This window comes from Neophocaena asiaeorientalis, unplaced genomic scaffold (assembly GCF_003031525.2).
Source record: "Neophocaena asiaeorientalis asiaeorientalis breed wild unplaced genomic scaffold, Neophocaena_asiaeorientalis_V1.1 scaffold226, whole genome shotgun sequence".
Lineage (NCBI taxonomy): Eukaryota > Metazoa > Chordata > Mammalia > Artiodactyla > Phocoenidae > Neophocaena > Neophocaena asiaeorientalis.
In genome coordinates, this window is record NW_020173037.1 from 11147184 (window position 1) to 11164744 (window position 17561).

At 41.1% G+C, this 17561-nt stretch overlaps 1 protein-coding gene across 4 annotated transcripts in view; it reads left to right on the forward strand.

Moving 5' to 3' along the window:
• MTFR1 (mitochondrial fission regulator 1) overlaps positions 1-17561 on the forward strand; it is a 78474-nt gene that overhangs the window by 55151 nt on the left and 5762 nt on the right. For all 4 annotated transcript variants that reach the window (XM_024742577.1, XM_024742576.1, XM_024742578.1 and 1 more), the window contains exons 5-6: positions 13032-13267; positions 15095-15347. In XM_024742577.1, coding sequence (XP_024598345.1) covers positions 13032-13267; positions 15095-15347 — 489 coding nt within the window. The remainder of the gene's footprint in view (positions 1-13031; positions 13268-15094; positions 15348-17561) is intronic.

Sequence of the window (17561 nt, forward strand, 5' to 3'; positions counted from 1 at the left end):
ATTTCTTTTCATTCTTTTTTCTTTATTCTGCTCTGCAGCAGTGATTTCCACCATTCTGTCTTTCAGCTCACTTATATGTTCTTCTCCCTCATTTATTCTGCTATTGATTTCTTCTAGTGTATTTGTGATTTCAGTTATTGTTCAGTTGTTTGTTTGTTCTTTACATCTTCTCTTTGTTAAGCATTTCATATCTTCTGAGTCCGTGCCTCCATTCTTTTTCCGAGCTCTTGGATCATCTTTACTGTCATTACTCTGAATTCTTTTCCAGGCAGATTGCCTATCTGCACTTAACTTAGTTGTTCTTCTGGGGTTTTATCTTGTTCCTTTGTCTGGAACATATTCCTCTGCTGTCTCATTTTGTCAGTCTTTCTGTGTTTGCAGTCTCTGTTCTGTAGGCTGCAGGATAGTAGTTCCTCTTGCGTCTGGTGTCTGCCCCCTGGTGGGTGAGGCTGGTCTAGAGGCTTGTGCAGGCTTCCTGGCTGGAAGGACTGGTGCCTGGCCACTTGTGGGTTTGTCCCTCTCGTGGGTAGGGCCATGTCAAGGGGCGTGTTTAGATGTGGCTGTGGGCTCAGAAAGACTTAGGCAGCCTGTCTGCTGATGCGTGTGGTGTGTTTTCACCCTGTTGGTTGTTTGGTCTGAGGTGTCCCAGCACTGAAGCCTACAGGCTGTTGGATGGCCCAGGACTTGGTGTCAAAATGGCAGCCTCCAGGAGAGCTCTTGCTAATGAGTACTCCCTGGTACCTCTGTCACCAGTGTCCTCGTCCCCACAGTGACCTACAGCCCTCCTCACCTCCCCAGGAGACCCTCTAAGACCAGCAGGTAGGTCTGGCCCAGGCTCCTCTGAAGTCACTGCTTTTTCCTTGGGTTCTAGTGCACACAAGACCTTGTGTGTGCCCTCCAAGAGTAGGATTTCCCTTTCCTCGAGTCCTGTGGAGTTTCTGCAGTCGAGCCCTGCTGGGCTTCAAAGCGAAATCCTCTGGGGGCTCCTCCCAATGCCAAGACCCCCTGACCAGGGAGCCTGATGTGGGGCTCAGAGCTCTCACTCCTATGGGAGAACCTCTGTGATATAATTATTTTCCAGTGTGTGTGTTGCCCACCCGGTGGGTATGGGATTTGATTGTATCATGAATGCGCCCCTCCTACCATTTCGTTGTGGCCTGTTCTTTGTCTTTGAATATCTTTTTTGGTAGGTTTCATGCTTTTTTGTCAATGGTTGTTCAGCAGTTAGTTGTGATTTTGGTGTTTTCGTGAGAGGAGGTGTGTTCAAGCCCTTCTACTCTGCCGTCTTGTCTCCTCGCCTGTCTGGGGCCCACAGCGTGGTCGCAGTCACTGTCCCGCTGTAATGTGGCCTCGTTGTTTGGCCACAGACTGGCCTGCCTTCGACGCCCATCAGGCTGGAATGAAGCCCTGCCGTTATTTTTTTTAAGTACTTTTTCAGCCTTGCCGTTTTACTCCTCTCCTGGGACCCTGATGCCACAATTACTAGATCTTCTGTTGTAGCCACACAGGTCACCGAGACTCTGCTCATGTTTTTCCCTAGTTGGTTCATTTTTTGTTTTCCAGATTGGATAATTTCTGTTGTTCTGTCTCTAAGTTCACTGATTCTTCCCTCTGTCTTCTCCATTCTGCTTTTGTTCCTATCCGTTGTGTTATTTCAGTTATTTTACTTTTTGGTTCTAAAAGTTTTATTTGGTTCCCCACCCCCACCCCCTTTTTTTTTTTTTTTTTTTTTGCTGAGACTATTATTTTCATTTGTTTCAAGAGTGCTGCTAAATGCTCATTGAACCCTTTTTATTGTAGCTGCTTTAAAATCTGTCAGATAATTCAAACATCTCTTGTCATCTCAGAGTTGGCATCTACTGATTGTCTTTTTCCATTCAGTTTGTGTTCTTTTTGGGTCTTGGCATGAAGAGTGATTTTACTGAAATCTAGATATTTTGAGTATCTGAGACTTTGGATCTTATTTCAGCTTTTTCTTTTAGCTGGCTTTCACTAATAGCAAGGGAGGAGTGTGTGCCATCTTGTTACTACCAGGTGGGAGCAGAAGTCCAGGTTTCCCACTCGGCCTCCAGTCACCCCCAGGGCAGTGCTCCATTTTACTGCTGGGCATATTACTGCTGGGTGGCGGTGGGTGCCCCAGCTCCCCACGAGGCCTCCTGGGGCACCATCCTAGCAGATAGGGGAGGCTGCTTCATTGATGCTGGATGGGGTGTAATTCTGCCCCCACACCCCACCCCAGATTGTCTCCACTGTCTTACAGGGAGGTGAGTAAGTCCCTGCTTTCTCTGACACCATCTTGTAGGGTTTGAGGCATCTCATTACAGCCTAGAAAGGAGGGAAGTTAGCCTTGGTGGAGGTGGGGCCGCAGCATTTTCTGTGATGTCGGCTGGAGTAGAGCAGTTATTTTATGTAAGTTATCTATTGTGGGAGGCTGCCCCTTTCTTGGTCCTTTGGCTAAGAGAGCAGGCTTTTGTTGAGACTTTTTCCCCTGCATCCATTGGCATTTCTGGGTTACCTGTTACTCCAGCGCCCAGTCTGGGATATATGAGGTAAAAAGGAAACTCAAGGAACTCACTCCTAGGCTGGGGTTTTTTTTTTTTTTTCTTCTTTTTCTTTTGGATCCCAAGGTCCAACTCAGTCTGTCTTCTCTCTGCCTGAAGTCTTTTTTTTTTTTTTTGCACTTTTTTTTCTTCCTGTTTTTTTCTTAACTTTATTTTTCTGCTGCATTGTCTTTTTTAACAAAATTAATTATTTTTTGGCTGCGTTGGGTCTTCATTGCTGTGCGTGGGCTTTCTCTAGTTGCAGCAAGCAGGGGCTACTCTTTGTTGCAGTGCGCGGGCTTCTCACTGCAGTGGCTTCTCTTGTTGTGGAGCATGGGCTCTAGGCATGCAGGCTCAGTAGTTGTGGCGCACGGGCTTAGTTGCTCTGTGGCATGTGGGATCTTCCCAGACCAGGGCACGAACCCATGTCCCCTGCATTGGCAGGTGGATTCTTAATCACTGCACCAGCAGGGAAGCCCCGGCATTGGGTCTTTGTTGCTACATGCAGGCTTTCTCTAGTTGCAGCAAGTGGGGGCTACTCTTCGTTGCGGTGCGTGGGCTGCTCATTGCGGTGGCTTCTCTTGTTGCAGAGCATGGGCTCTAGGTGTGTGAGCTTCAGTAGTTGTGGCACATGGGCCCTACAGCATGCAGGCTTCAGTAGTTGTGGCATGTGGGCTCGGTAGTTGTGGCTCACGGGCTCTAGAGTGCAGGCTCAGTAGTTGTGGTGCACGGGCTCAGTAGTTGTGGCATGTGGGCTTAGTTGCCCCACAGCATGTGGGATCTTCCCAGACCAGGGATTGAACCCGTGTCCCCTGCATTGGCAGGCGGATTCTTAATGACCGCACCACCGGGGAAGTCCGAAAGTCTTCTTACATTTGTTTTATATATGATGTCCAGAGATTATAGTTGTAGTTAGGAGGAAGAATAGTGAAAAGTTCATCTGCTTCATCTTCCTAGAAAAGTCTCTAAAGGGCTTTTAACACAAATGTCATGTTTGTACTTGATATGACATTATGGAGTAGCTATTATGGGGATTGTGATTATAGAGTAATTGAGTTGGCATAATGGATTTGGATAATGGATTTTGTCTATGATGTTGAAAGTAATTGGCTAAAGGATCTTTGAAAAGGTGCCTGGAAGCATTCTAGGTAAAGATAATCTGAACCTGAACAAAGTGAGAAGGAAACAGAGGAGACCCAGCTGGATTTGCGCAATGTTCTGGAGGAGGAAGTCAACAGACAGGTGGGAAGTGGCCCCAGAGTTCCAAGGTTAATGACACGGCCCATGTGACTAGAGAGATTGGGCAGACTTTTTATTTTGCTGTGTGGTGCTATATCACCTTTTGCATCAGTTGTGATTAACTGTGGATGTGTATAATAAACCTAGATGGCTGGGAAAGGTACTCTGTTATGTTCCTGTGGCTGATATCCTGATAAACAGGCTGACACATCTAAGTCTCACCATCTTCCTAAGGACTGGAACTTTGAGGAAGCTCTATTTGATCAGTTTCACATACCAGATAAAGTGTGTTTTGTACAGATTGATGAGATAGCAGATTTACCATATCATGTATTTTAATCAATAGGACAAAATAGAAGGATGAAAGCTGATGGAATTTTACTTTGTCTTGACAATTATTTAATACTAGTACTCTTACCAGGCAGTTTGAGTCTTTTTTCATCTGTCATTTTGATATTAACTGCATTTCCATGGCAAATTTTTATAGCTTAAACTTGTAACTTAACTCATAACTGTAACTTAAATCTTAAAAACATAATATGGAGTACTTTCAAGATTTATGTATTGCCATTTGAGTGTTTCCCTGCCTGTCACATTTATATTTATATGAAAGCCAAAGCTATTCAATATATTTGTTTCTTATTTCTCCCTTGAAATTTGTTGATGGCATTTCTATAACTGTTGGTTACAATGTTACAGTATTATCTCTCTGGGAAAGTGGCATACACATGAGTCCTTAATTGGTTATTGTACAATTGATTTTTTTTTCAAATACACTGAACTTCAGTTTTCTCATCTCTAAATTGGAAGCACCAATACCTACTTTGAGAGAATTTTGAAAGATAACATGAGAAAACTTATAGCACAGTGCCATGCACAAGTAAGTCCTCATTTTTTTTTCTGTTCTGTACACGTTTTTATTTCCCTTTGAATTAACAGAATGGCCCCAGGATTGGAAAGAAATCTTCATTTTTATAAGAAGCATTGAGATCCTTTGAAAGAATCAATATAACTGAGAGTCTTGTCTCAGATAATTAACTTGTTCTCTTTCATAATAGTAGCCTATGGAGAATGTGTAGTCTTTGGACATAGACACAGCATAACATTTGCACTATGTGTGATGAAATTAAAGGCTATAATCTATGTGGCTTCTAGCAGACATCATAGGCATTGTCATCAAGCTTTGTGTTTATTTTAAAATAAATTTATTTATTTTTGGCCGTGTTGGGTCTTCGTTGCTGCACGCGGGCTTTCTCTAGTTGCGTCAAGTGGGGGCTGCTCTTCGTTCTGGTGTACGGGCTTCTCACTGCGGTGGCTTCTCTTGTTGTGGAGCATGGGCTCTAGGCCCACGTGTTTCAGTAGTTGTGGCTCGTGGCTCTAGAGTGCAGGCTCAGTAGTTGTGATGCACTGGCTTAGTTGCTCCATGGCATGTGGGATCTTCCCAGACCAGGGCTCAAACCCGTGTCCCCTGCATTGGCAGCTGGATTCTTAACCACTGTGCCACCAGGGAAGCCCCTGTCATCACGTTTTTGATTGCTTTTGGAGTAGAATATTTTTTTAAAAATTTATTTTTTTAATTGATGTGTAGTTGATTTACAGTGTGTTAATTTCTGCTGTATAGCGAAGTGATTCAGTTATACATACATTCTTTTTTACATTCTTTTCCATTATGGTTTGTCCCAGGATATTGAATATAGTTCCCTGTGCTATACTGTAGGACCTTGTTGTTTATCCATTCTATATATACCAGTTTGTATCTGCTAACCCCAAATTCCCACTCCATCCCTTCCTCACCCCGTCTCCCCCTTGGCAACCACAAGTCTGTTCTCTTGTGAGTCTGTTTCTGTTTCATAGATAGTTCATTTGTGTCATATTTTAGATTCCATGTATAAGTGATTCATATGGTATTTGTCTTTCTCTTTCTGACATACTTCACTTAGTATGATAACCTCTAGGTCCACCCATTTTGCTGCAAATGGCATTATTTCATTCTTTTTTTTATGGCTGAGTAGTATTCCATTGTATATATATACCACATCTTTTTTATCCATTCATCTGTTGATGGGCATTTAGGCTGCTTCTATGTCTTGGCTATTGTGAATAGTGCTGCTATGAACATAGGGGCGCGTGTATCTTTTTGAATTAGAGTTTTCTCTGGATATATGCCCAGGAGTGGCATTGCTGGATCATGTGTCAGCTCTATTTTTAGTTTTTTAATGAACCTCCATACTGTTTTACGTAGTGACTGCACCAATTTACATTCCCAGCAACAGTGCAGGAGGATCCCCTTTTCTCCACACCCTCTCCAGCACTTATTTATGTATGTATGTATGTATTTATTTTTGGCCATGTTGGGTGTTAGTTGCAGCACGTGGGCTTCTCTCTAGTTGTGGTGTGCAGGCTTCAGGGAGCATGGGCTATGTAGTTTGCAGCACACAGGCTCTCCCATTGAGGTGCACAAGCTCAGTAGTTGTGGCGCCCTGCAGCATGTGGGATCTTAGTTCCCTGACCAGGGATCAAACCCACGTCCCCTGCATTGAAAGGCGGATTCTTTACCACTGGACCACCAGGGAAGTCCCTCCAGCATTTGTTATTTGTAGACTTTTTAATGATGGCCCTTCTGACTGATGTAAGGTGGTATCTCATTGTAGTTTTGATTCACATTTCTTTAATAATAAGGGATATGAACATCTTTCCATGTGCCTGTTGACCCATCTGTATGTCGTCTTTGGAGAAATGTCTATTTAGGTCTTCTGCCCATTTTTCATTTGGGTTGTGTTTTTGTTGTTGAGTTTTATGAGCTGTTCGTATATTTTGGAAATTAAACCCTTGTCGGTCCCATCATTTGCACGTATTTTCTCCCTGGAGTAGAACATTATTTAAGGAATATTGAAATGTTTCAAGTTTAACTCCACTTTGTTCATTCTTTATTAATATGTTAATTTCTAATTGTATCTAATTCTTAATTCTTAGTGCCCACATACATATCAAACTGAGTATGTATTAAATAAAAATCTACAGGTTCATAGGATTTAAAAGTATTTGAGGTAGCCCTTTTTCTTATACCAGAATGTTTGTAAGCTAATGAATTAAGATGAATGTATTTACAAAAATCTGATATAAGAATAGTGAATAAAGTGAGACTGAAGGCTTTGACTAAAGATATCAATTGTAAAATGAAATGTGCTGTTTTTTAAGGAGTGTCGGGGAAGAACCCCAACCTTACAGAGGATGACAGTGAGTAACAAGACTCCAAAGGAAATGACTCAGCAAGCAAGCAGGCTGGCTGGCCACAGCGCCATAGGTGCAAGTGTACACCAGGAGACACAAAGAAAGGATCAGGGCAAGACGGTTTCCTACTCACAGCACAGCAAACAGCAGATGTTATTCATTCCCATTTTAATCTTAAGTATTTGACACTAGACATTAACTAATAATGCACATCAGTACAGTACTGCATTCCAGGAAGAAATGTCATTGCCACTAAATATCACTTATAGGAAGATCCAGCTTTTTTTTTTTTTTTGCGGTACACGGGCCTCTCACTGCCGTGGCCTCTCCCCGTTGCGGAGCACAGGCTCCGGACGCGCAGGCTCAGCGGCCATGGCTCACGGGCCCAGCCGCTCCGCGGCATGAGGGATCCTCCCGGACCGGGGCACGAACCTGCGTCCCCTGCATCGGCAGGCGGACTGTCAACCACTGCGCCACCAGGGAAGCCCAAGATCCAGCTTTTAAAATACAAAACAAGAGACTTGTGTTTAACAGAATCTAGAATAGGTGATGAATCCCACTAGTCATCTGGGTCTGCAGCCTCATGACAGTCCTGACTATTCCCCACTATTGTCCTTTCATGGATTACTTTCTTCAGAATAATTTCCCTAGTCTAGTTGTCTTTATCCAGCTGTTTGCTCACTTTGAAAAATATTGTTAGCTTTCTACCCAACTTTGTGCTTTCAGGGAACTACATTATGAGTTGTCCTCCCTTCTCCACACCCTATTGACAGTAACATGTATTTCTGTACCTTTCTAAGCTATTCTCTCAACTAAAACAGTGAGGGAGACTCAATAAAAGTCATCCGGGGAATACCACCTTTCATAGGGCACTGGGCTCATTTAAAAGAATCTCAGATTTTGAGTTTTCATTAACTGTGAGGTAAGGGGAAAGGATCCAAGAGGTACATTGTATTTAATTGAGGATTTTCTTTAAAATAGTCAGTGGAGCTTAAAAAGCCCTTCGTGTCTGTGTATGTTGTACTTCAGAGTGGCCGCCCTTGATACTAACATTGAAAAGGTAAGCGAGCCAGACACTTCGTGTGGATGGTACTCTGAAGGGGAGCCTGCACCCTTGTGCCATAGGCACTTCAGAGCCAAATCAAACAAAAAGGGTAGAAGTCTCGCCAGCACAAGTCAGTATGCAGACCGTATTTTTTTTTTTAAACATCTTTATTGGAGTATAATTGCTTTACAATGGTGTGTTAGTTTCTGCTTTATAACAAAGTGTATCAGCTATACGTATACATATATCCCCATATCCCCTCCCTCTTGTGTCTCCCTCCCACCCTCCCTATCCCACCCCTCTAGGTGGTCACAAAGCACCAAGCTGATCTCCCGGTGCTTATGTGGCTGCTTCCCACTAGCAATCTGTTTTACGTTTGGTAGTGTACAGATGTCCATGCCTCTCTCTCTCTGTCACAGCTTACCCTTCCCCCTCCCCGTATCCTCAAGTCCATCCTCTAGTAGGTCTGCGGCAGACAGTATTTTTAAGAAATGATCATACTTTGGCTGTTTGTCTTCTGCTTTGGGGACATCCGTACTTGACGCCTCTTTTGTTCTTTTTGTTTTTATATTTGTTTACTTAAAATTTCTCTGAATTATACACAGATTTAGTGGAAAAGAGCATTTCTTAGTTTGGATTACTTTTGCCTCTATATTCTAGCTCTTTAATAGCCTTGTATTCTGAAGGATGGCAAAACAGATTGGTTCTGAGAACAAGTTATTTGTAGACTGCCTTATAAAACAGATGTCTGTGGGAAAAGGGTGTGTGTGTGTTTATAGTTTTAAAGGAAGGGACATGTATGAGAATTTTCATAAAACCTAAGCTTTTCCATATATAAGAATATTACAGAGCAACTCTTTTTCTTTATTTTTTTTGCCTTTGGTTCTCAAGCTTCTGTAAATGTCAAATCTTTCTATGTCTTTGAGAATGCATGATCATTTCAAGATTATTTTCCTTTTCCAGCTTCTAAAAATCCACATTTAAACTTCCACATTTCCTATAATTTGTTTGAACCCATAGCTGTCAACCCATAGCAGGGAAATGCAGAATCTATACCAAAGTTATAAAAATGGTATAGACATATAAAATATAGATGATCTGACACTGTCACTTAAATCGTTTTGCTAAAGGTCCTAAACTTTTTCCCTCTTACCCTGGCACACTGTTTTTCAAGATTAATGAGTGCTTATCCCTTAATTCTCAGTAGATGCAAAAACAAAAGGATAGAATTCATCTGGAGGAGTTATGGGGAGAGGTAGAAGCTTAATTCTTATTTTTCTTAAACAGTGTAGTTTGCTGTTAAGTATTGGTTAATTTCCTCTTAAAATGTATTTTGGCTGGAAGATATCTTAAAGAAAGGAAGCTGTTCAGACATGCCTTGTAGTTGATCTCTTAATCCAAATCGCCCTATTATCTCGTTCCAGTTCTTGGTATCAAAGTGTAAATGTTCATGGGATTAGACGATTGGCTTACTTGAGTGATAACATTTTAAAACAAACGTAAAAGCATATAATACTTTTGGATCCTGTGATCTGGGAGGGTATACTCACTACTAAAGTGACTACGAGTTCTTGAAAAAACAGTTACTATAACATCATTTTTTGTTTAGTAGCACTAAAGATTCTGGCATTCAAAATTTATCTTTAGGGCTTCCCTGGTGGCGCAGTGGTTGAGAGTCCGCCTGCCGATGCAGGGGACACGGGTTCATGCCCCGGTCTGGGAAGATCCCACATGCCGCGGAGTGGCTGGGCCCGTGAGCCATGGCTGCTGAGCCTGCGCGTCCGGAGCCTGTGCTCCGCAACGGGAGAGGCCACAGCGGTGAGAAGCCCGTGTACCGCAAAAAAATAAAAAATAAATAAAATTTATCTTTATTTGCTGTTATAATATATAGTTTATGAAACCTCTGCACTCATACATAATATGAAAACAAACCATCATCCTTGCTTATGTTCCCAATAAAATATTCATTCTCTTAGGTAAGTTCAGATAAACAAAGCAAAATCCAACTTTCATGGAAAATGGGAGACGGTAGGGGGTAGAGGTGCGTCTTTACCTCCAGGCTCTCATGCTTCTCTGCTCGGCTGCACTTCCATCCAGTTGTCACCCTCCAGGTGCTCCATCCGGCTGCCTGTGGCAGGGCGCCTGTCCCGTCTTGAGAACTCTCTGCTTCTGATCATCCCCTGCTCGAGACCCGCCGTCTCCGTTCCTACTAGTAGTCTTCCTCCTTTCTCCACTGTTGTTTCGAACAAGTGTGATACTTTAACTGTACATTTATTTGAGATTTCTATATTTTACCCAGATCTTTCCTCAGGACTAGAATTCTGTCTCTGCCAGTATCCTATCTACCAGTGGTTTCCTTAGTTCTTTCAAAACGTAATATTTTTTAAATAGTATTTTAAAACACTATTTTAAAAGTAGTGTTTTACTATGTTTTATTAGACAGTTGTCAAGAATATAGTTGAGGAACCATATTAAATATTTGACATTATACTGATTAAATAACTCTATGTAAATATCCCCCCCAGAAAAACTTCATTCAGTAGACTAATTTCTGTCTTCTTGTAATTTAATGTGTTTATCGTATAGAGACGTTTAATGAAATTATTTGACCTACCCTATGAAAGGTAAGTAGAAATCAAAATTCAGTGTTATATTAACAAAAAGCCATAGTGATTTAAAAAAAAATTTAATGTCTTATTAAAATTACTTTCTTTATTGCAGGTTGATTAGAGCACATGCTCTAATCTGAACTTACATATAATCTTTCAAAGAACATATTAATGTATTTAATCAGAGCATTGGTATTGTTTCTTATAAAAGTTTTTACCTTTGTTTAATCGTCATGTACTTTTTTTAGACATCTCATCACCTGTTTCTTCCCCGTGTGGGGTAAGAAAGGAAATGGTAATTAAAGCTTTGCAAGCCCAATATATTTCCCTACCCCACAGATATTCTAAATTAAATAAAGTGAATGAGGTTAGTATTATTAGAGTTGGTTGCTAGCTAGGTAATAACGAGGACATTTATTCTCCAAATATTTTTGTTTAATAATTAATACTACAGGTAAAAAACAATTTGCAAGCAGCCTCTGTGTATGACAGTTTAATTAACAGGGCATAATCAAAATTAGATATGAAGAAAAACAACTGAATTCAATGCAAAATACCAAAAGCTAAAGGTCCAAGAATTCATTCATTCAGACACTAGGTAGAATGAGTTATCATAGCTCTCAAGCAAAACTAAAATAGCAGTGTTCAGTTAAAGGAAAACTGAAATACAGTATAATGTTGGTGAATGTTATAACAGTCAGTCTGAGTTTGACTACATCAAACAGAAGCCCAAAATAATGGTGATGGAAATTTTTCTCAAGTCAAAAACATCCAGAGTGGATAGTCTGAAGCTGACAGTGGCTCCACTGTATCCTCAGGGACCAGCCAGGCTCTTTGCCATCCTTAGCTTTGGCTTTACTGTCAAGGTTAGCTTCTGTCCTTCAGCAACTCTCAAGGCTCTCAGAAGCAGGAAAAGTGGGTAGGGCTAGAGATGAAAGGACTTTCTTTCTTGTAGAGTTGAGTCACTGCCCTCTAAGCAGCCTTCCGAAGTGGCTCACCATCTTGTTAGACACAGCTCCGTCACATGACCACATGAGACTGTGAGGGGAACTGGCATACGTTAATTAACTTGATTGTGGTGATTATTTCAAAATGTATACACATTAACAAATCATCATGCTGTACTATATATGTGTGTGTGTGTATATACACACACACACACACACAATATTTGTCAGTTATTCCACAATAAAGCTGGATGAAGAAAAAAGAAAAGGGCTTAGAGGCTGGAAAAACCTAACTGTAGAAAATAGGAGGAAATGGATAAATATATAAATTGACAGCTGAAATCTGAATTTTATTCTCAACCTACGAAGCAGTGCATATTAGAAAACCTTTCTTTACGCTCAAGTGAAAATGAGACCATCTGTATAATTACTGCATGGGTTCAATTATAATTACTTTTTCCCCCTTTTCAGTTTCTTACGCTGTAATTTGGCCCATATTGTTACAGTGTGTCTTGCAGTTTGGTGTATTCTATCACAAGTGGAAAACACGGACATCGAAATGCAGAAACCAAGACCCTGGGGAAGGGCTGATGGATTACTGATTTGATTTGTCAAATATAGCCAATAATTAGTTTACCTTTATTTATTTATTTTATTTATTATTTTTTTTTGTGGTACGCGGGCCTCTCACTGTTGTGGCCTCTCCCATTGTGGAGCACAGACTCCGGACGCACAGGCTCAGTGGCCATGGCTCACAGGCCCAGCCGCTCCGTGGCATGTGCAATCTTCCCGGACCGGGGGCACGAACCCGTGTCCCCAGCATCGGCAGGCGGACTCTCAACCACTGCGCCACCAGGGAAGCCCTAGTTTACCTTTTTTAAAAAAATATATTTATTTGATTGCACTGGGTCGTAGTTGTGGCTCTGGGCTCCTTAGTTGTGGCATGCGAACTCTTAGTTGCAGCATGCATGTGGGATCTAGTTCCCTGACCAGGGATCGAACCCGGGCCCCCTTCATTGGGAGCGTGGAGTCCTATCCACTGCACCACCAGCGAAGTCCCAGTTTACCATTTTTAACAGCATTAAAAGTTGCATCACCTTAGTTCAAACCACCAAAACAAAACATGAATTAGCAAAAACATTGTTGGAATCTGTGATTCCTCCGGATAGTGTTGGCTTGTGCATATAACGTAGAGATAAAGATTAAGAAGAATGATGCCAACAAGAAACCTGGTGTGGTGTGTATCTACATCAGGTTGATTTGTTTTTTGAAACTTACAGCAGGGGTTTTATGTCAGGTCAGCCTGAAAAATGGTTCTCAGATGTTATGTTCTGCTGTGTTCTGATTGACTTTGAAATGATGATTTTTTACATTCCCTAACAAAGCCTGTGTGACAGCCAACCTTCTGTCTTCCTTGCAGGACAGAGATCCGGAAAAGGGAACCCCTTCAGGATGATCTTCCTTTCTTCGAGAGGCCCCTAGGCCGGCAGTTTTCCTTACCAAACCTGTCTCCGGAAGAGCCTCCACGGCAGACCATGACACTGGCCAACGAGGAAGCACTGCAGAAGATCTGTGCCCTCGAAAGTGAGCTTGCTGCCCTCAGAGCTCAGATTGCCAAAATTGTGACCCTCCAGGAACAGCAAAACCTCAGTGCAGGTCTGCAAGTCCTACATTTGTTTTAACCAGCAAACTGGAAATTAGGAGAATGCCACTAATTTGAAAAGAAAAAAGAAATGTATATATAGAAGTGTAACTGAATCACTTTGCTGTACACCTGAAACTAACACAACATTGTAAATCAGCTATATTACAATAAAAGTTTAAAAAAAAAAAAAAGTAACAGCCATTGGGCTTGTTGGAAAATCAGGGGTCAGTCCTCTGCATTGTCCAGTACAGGACCCAGTCAAGGTTAAGTAGTTTTTGTTTGTTTTGAACAATCTTAATGCCGTCAGAGAGGATGATGAGTGTATTTTGAAAACACAACATATACATACATTGATAACAGTTGAATTGCTACTAGTGAATGCTGTGGTAAACTTAGTTGTCTGTGATAATGGCACCATTCACATCAGACAGGAGGTAATCGCAAAAAACAACCCTGACAGGGTTGAGTGCTGTTTACTGACCTACATGTCCTGAGGCAAGTACTTGGCCTTTCTACCTCCCTTTCCTGCTCTAAAATGGGGATAGTAGTTACCTATGGTAGGGAGTAAACGTGGAGATTATATACGATACCTTCAGCACATAGTAGATATTCAGTAGTCATTTTTCTTCCTCTTGCCCAGAGTGGAAACTGAATTCAGGTCCTTTGACTCCTGGACCACTACTGTTGCTTTTATTTGTGTGGCACTGTCACTTTGGAGAAGAAACCATAGCCTTGAAATCCTAGCCCATTAACCTGTTGGTAGATAGTGGTTGTTTTTCCAAGTGTTGTTCCCTGAGTCCTGGCGAGACTCAGCATAAGCCAACTCTAAAGGTTAAAGGATAGGACAGTTATTCTGCCTCTGAGCCACTTTGCTTGTGGTCCTAGAGTTTAATGTAACTCCACATGGAAGCCTCATCCAACCTGGGTCAGGCCAAGATGGGCAGAGGGCGAGTGCACTCCCCGCACCTGGTGTTACTTAAGTGAAATTTGCATGTAACTTATGAAAAACCAAAGTCCTGCCCTTTTCTGTTTAACCTATGAATTACATTTCTCTTTTGCTTTACCTCCCTCTTCTGGCAGACTAGAAAACTACTGTAAATTGTGAGATAATTTGGGGCTTTATGTTAAACTTCTATTTACAATCCAAATCCCTTGAGTAAAACTCGTGTGCATCGAGTTCCCCCTAATTAATACAGTCCACCCCCAAAACAACTCTGTAATTTCCAATTATGCAGAAAGATGAATTTTTAGGTCCTTATTTTAGAACCACTTTAACTCTTGGTTACTTCTTGTTTAGGAAATTAACTATAACATTTTTTTTCCTCCCAGAAATTTGTTCAACAATAAATCTAAAACTTTAAACACACTTTGGTCAATGCACATTCTAGTTAACGCTCAATTAAATCTTCTATGTAAATATACTTAAAAAGAACCACGAATGTATCAAATGGTTTTTTCAAATACTTAACTCTAGTACTAAATTGTCAAACTGTATATACTGAAGATAGTTATGTGTGCAGTACAGATGCTCTGTTTCATCTAAAAGTAGCTACACACTTGGCAGCAGTCAGACTTGAACAGTGGAGATCACAAAAGCGCCCTGTTAAGTTAAATGGAATGTTTCCATCTGGAGAGTTTGGGATTAAATGATACAGTGACTGAGATGCAGGCATTTAGATTCCAACCAAGTAACTGAAACTTCCTTTCTACTTACATAACTTTGATTCTTTTTAAGGATACTGTTTTCAGATATAAAGTCCTTAACATAATGTTGCTTTTAAAATAGTTTATTTGCCTATTACCAGCAGGATCAAAATGACTTTCCCTTGTTTCTGTAGGTGACTTAGAATCTACGGCATCCGTTGCCCCAGCGCCACCCTGTGTCCCACCAGCTCCCCCTCCGCCACCTCCCCTCCCTCTGTCAGGGCTCCACAAAAGCGCATCTGCTATTGATCTGATTAGAGATCGAAGAGAGAAAAACGCCTGTGCTGGAAAGACTTCAGTCAAGAGCAGTCCAAAGAAATCTGATATGCCAAATATGCTGGAGATCCTTAAAGACATGAACAGCGTGAAACTTCGGTCAGTAAAAAGGTGAGGATATATTTGCCTTCTTTCTCACTTCCCTTGATTTTTTTTGCCTAAAACCAAGTACTAGGTTTCTTTTTTTTTTTTGAATTTTTGAATTTTATTAATTTTTTTCATACAGCAGGTTCTTATCCATTTTATACACATCAGTGAATACATGTCAGTCCCAATCTCCCAATTCATCACACCAGCACCCCCCCAACGCCAGTTTCCCCCCTTAGTGTCCATACGTTTGTTTTCTACATCCGTGTCTCAAATTCTGCTGTGCAAACTGCTTCATCTGCACCATTTTTCTTGGTTCCACATATATGCATTAATGTATGATATTTGTTTTTCTCTTTCTGACTGACTTCACTCTGTATGGAAGTCTCTAGATTCATCCATATCTCTACAAATGACTCAACTTCGTTCCTTTTTATGGCTGAGTAATATTCCATTCTATATATGTACCACATCTTCTTTATCCATTCGTCTGTCAGTGGGCATTTAGGTTGCTTCCACATCCTGGCTGTTGTAAATGGTGCGGCAATAAACAGTTGGGTGCATGTGTCTTTTTGAATTATGGTTTTCTCTGGGTATATGCCCAGTAGTGGGATTGCTGGGTCATATGGTAGTTGTATTTTTAGTTGTTTTAAGGAACCTCCATACTGTTCTTCACAGTGGCTGTATCAATTTACATTCCCACCAACAGTGCAAGAGGGTTCCCTTTTCTCCACACCCTCTCCAGCATTTGCTGTTTGTAGATTTTCTGATGATGCCCATTCTAACAGGTGTGAGGTGATACCTCAGTGTAGTTTTGATTTGCATTTCTCTAATAATTAGTGATGTTAAGCAGCTTTTCACATGCTTCTTGGCCACCTGTATGTCTTCTTTGGAGAAATGTCTATTTAGGTCTTCTGCCTATTTTTGGATTGGGTGGTTTGTTTTTTAATATTGAGCTGCATGAGCTGTTTATATATTTTGGAGATTAATCCTTTGTCGATTCGTTTGCAAAGATTTTCTCCCATTCTTAGGGTTTACTTTTTGTCTTGTTTGTAGTTTCCTTAGGTCCCATTTGTTCATTTTTGTTTTTATTTCCATTTATCATAAATGGGTGTTGAATTTTGTCAGAAGCTTTTTCTGCATCTATTGAGATGATCATATGGTTTTTATTCTCCAATTTGTTAATATGGTATATCACATTGATTTGCATATATTGAAGAATCCTTGCATCCCTGAGATAAACCCCACTTGATAATGGTGTATGATCCTTTTAACGTATTGTTGGATTCTGTTTGCTAGTATTTTGTTGAGGATCTTTGCATCTATATTCATCAGTGATATTGGTCTGTAATTTTTTTTTTTTTTTTTTTGCGGTACGCAGGCCTCTCATTGCTGTGGCCTCTCCCATCGTGGAGCACAGACTCCGGACGTGCAGGCACAGCGGCCATGGCTCATAGGCCCAGCCGCTCCGTGGCACGCGGGATCCTCCCGAACCGGGGCACAAACCTGTGTCCCCTGCATCAGCCGGCGGACCCCCAACCACTGTGCCACCAGGGAAGCCCTGTAATTTTCTTTTGTTGTAGTATCTTTGTCTGGTTTTGGTATCAGGGTGATGGTGGCCTCATAGAATGAGTTTGGGAGTGTTCCTTCCTCTGCAGTTTTTTGGAAGAGTTTGAGAAGGATGGGTGTTACCTCTTCTCTAAATCTTTGATAGAATTCACCTGTGAAGCCATCTGGTCCGGGACTTTTGTTTGTTGGAAGATTTTTAATCACAGTTTCAATTTCATTACTTGTGATTGGTCTGTTCATATTTTCTGTTTCTTCCTGGTTCAGTCTTGGAAGGTTATACTTTTCTAAGAATTTGTCTGTTTCTTCCAGGTTGTCCATTTTATTGGCATAGAGTTGCTTGTAGTAGTCTCTTAGGATGCTTTGTGTTTCTACAGTGTCTGTTTTAACTTCTTCTTCATTTCTAATTTTATTGATTTGAGTCCTCTCCCTCATTTTCTTGGTGAGTCTGGCTAATGGTCTATCAATTTTATTTTCTCCAAGAACCAGCTTTTAGTTTTATTGATCTTTGCTATGGTTTTGTTTCTATTTCATTTATTTCTGCTCTGATATTTATGATTTCTTTCCTTCTGCTAACTTTGGGTTTTGTTTGTTCTTCTTTCTCTAGTTCCTTTAGGTGTAAGGTTAGATTGAGATTTTTCTTGTTTCTTGAGGTAGGATTGTATTGCTGTA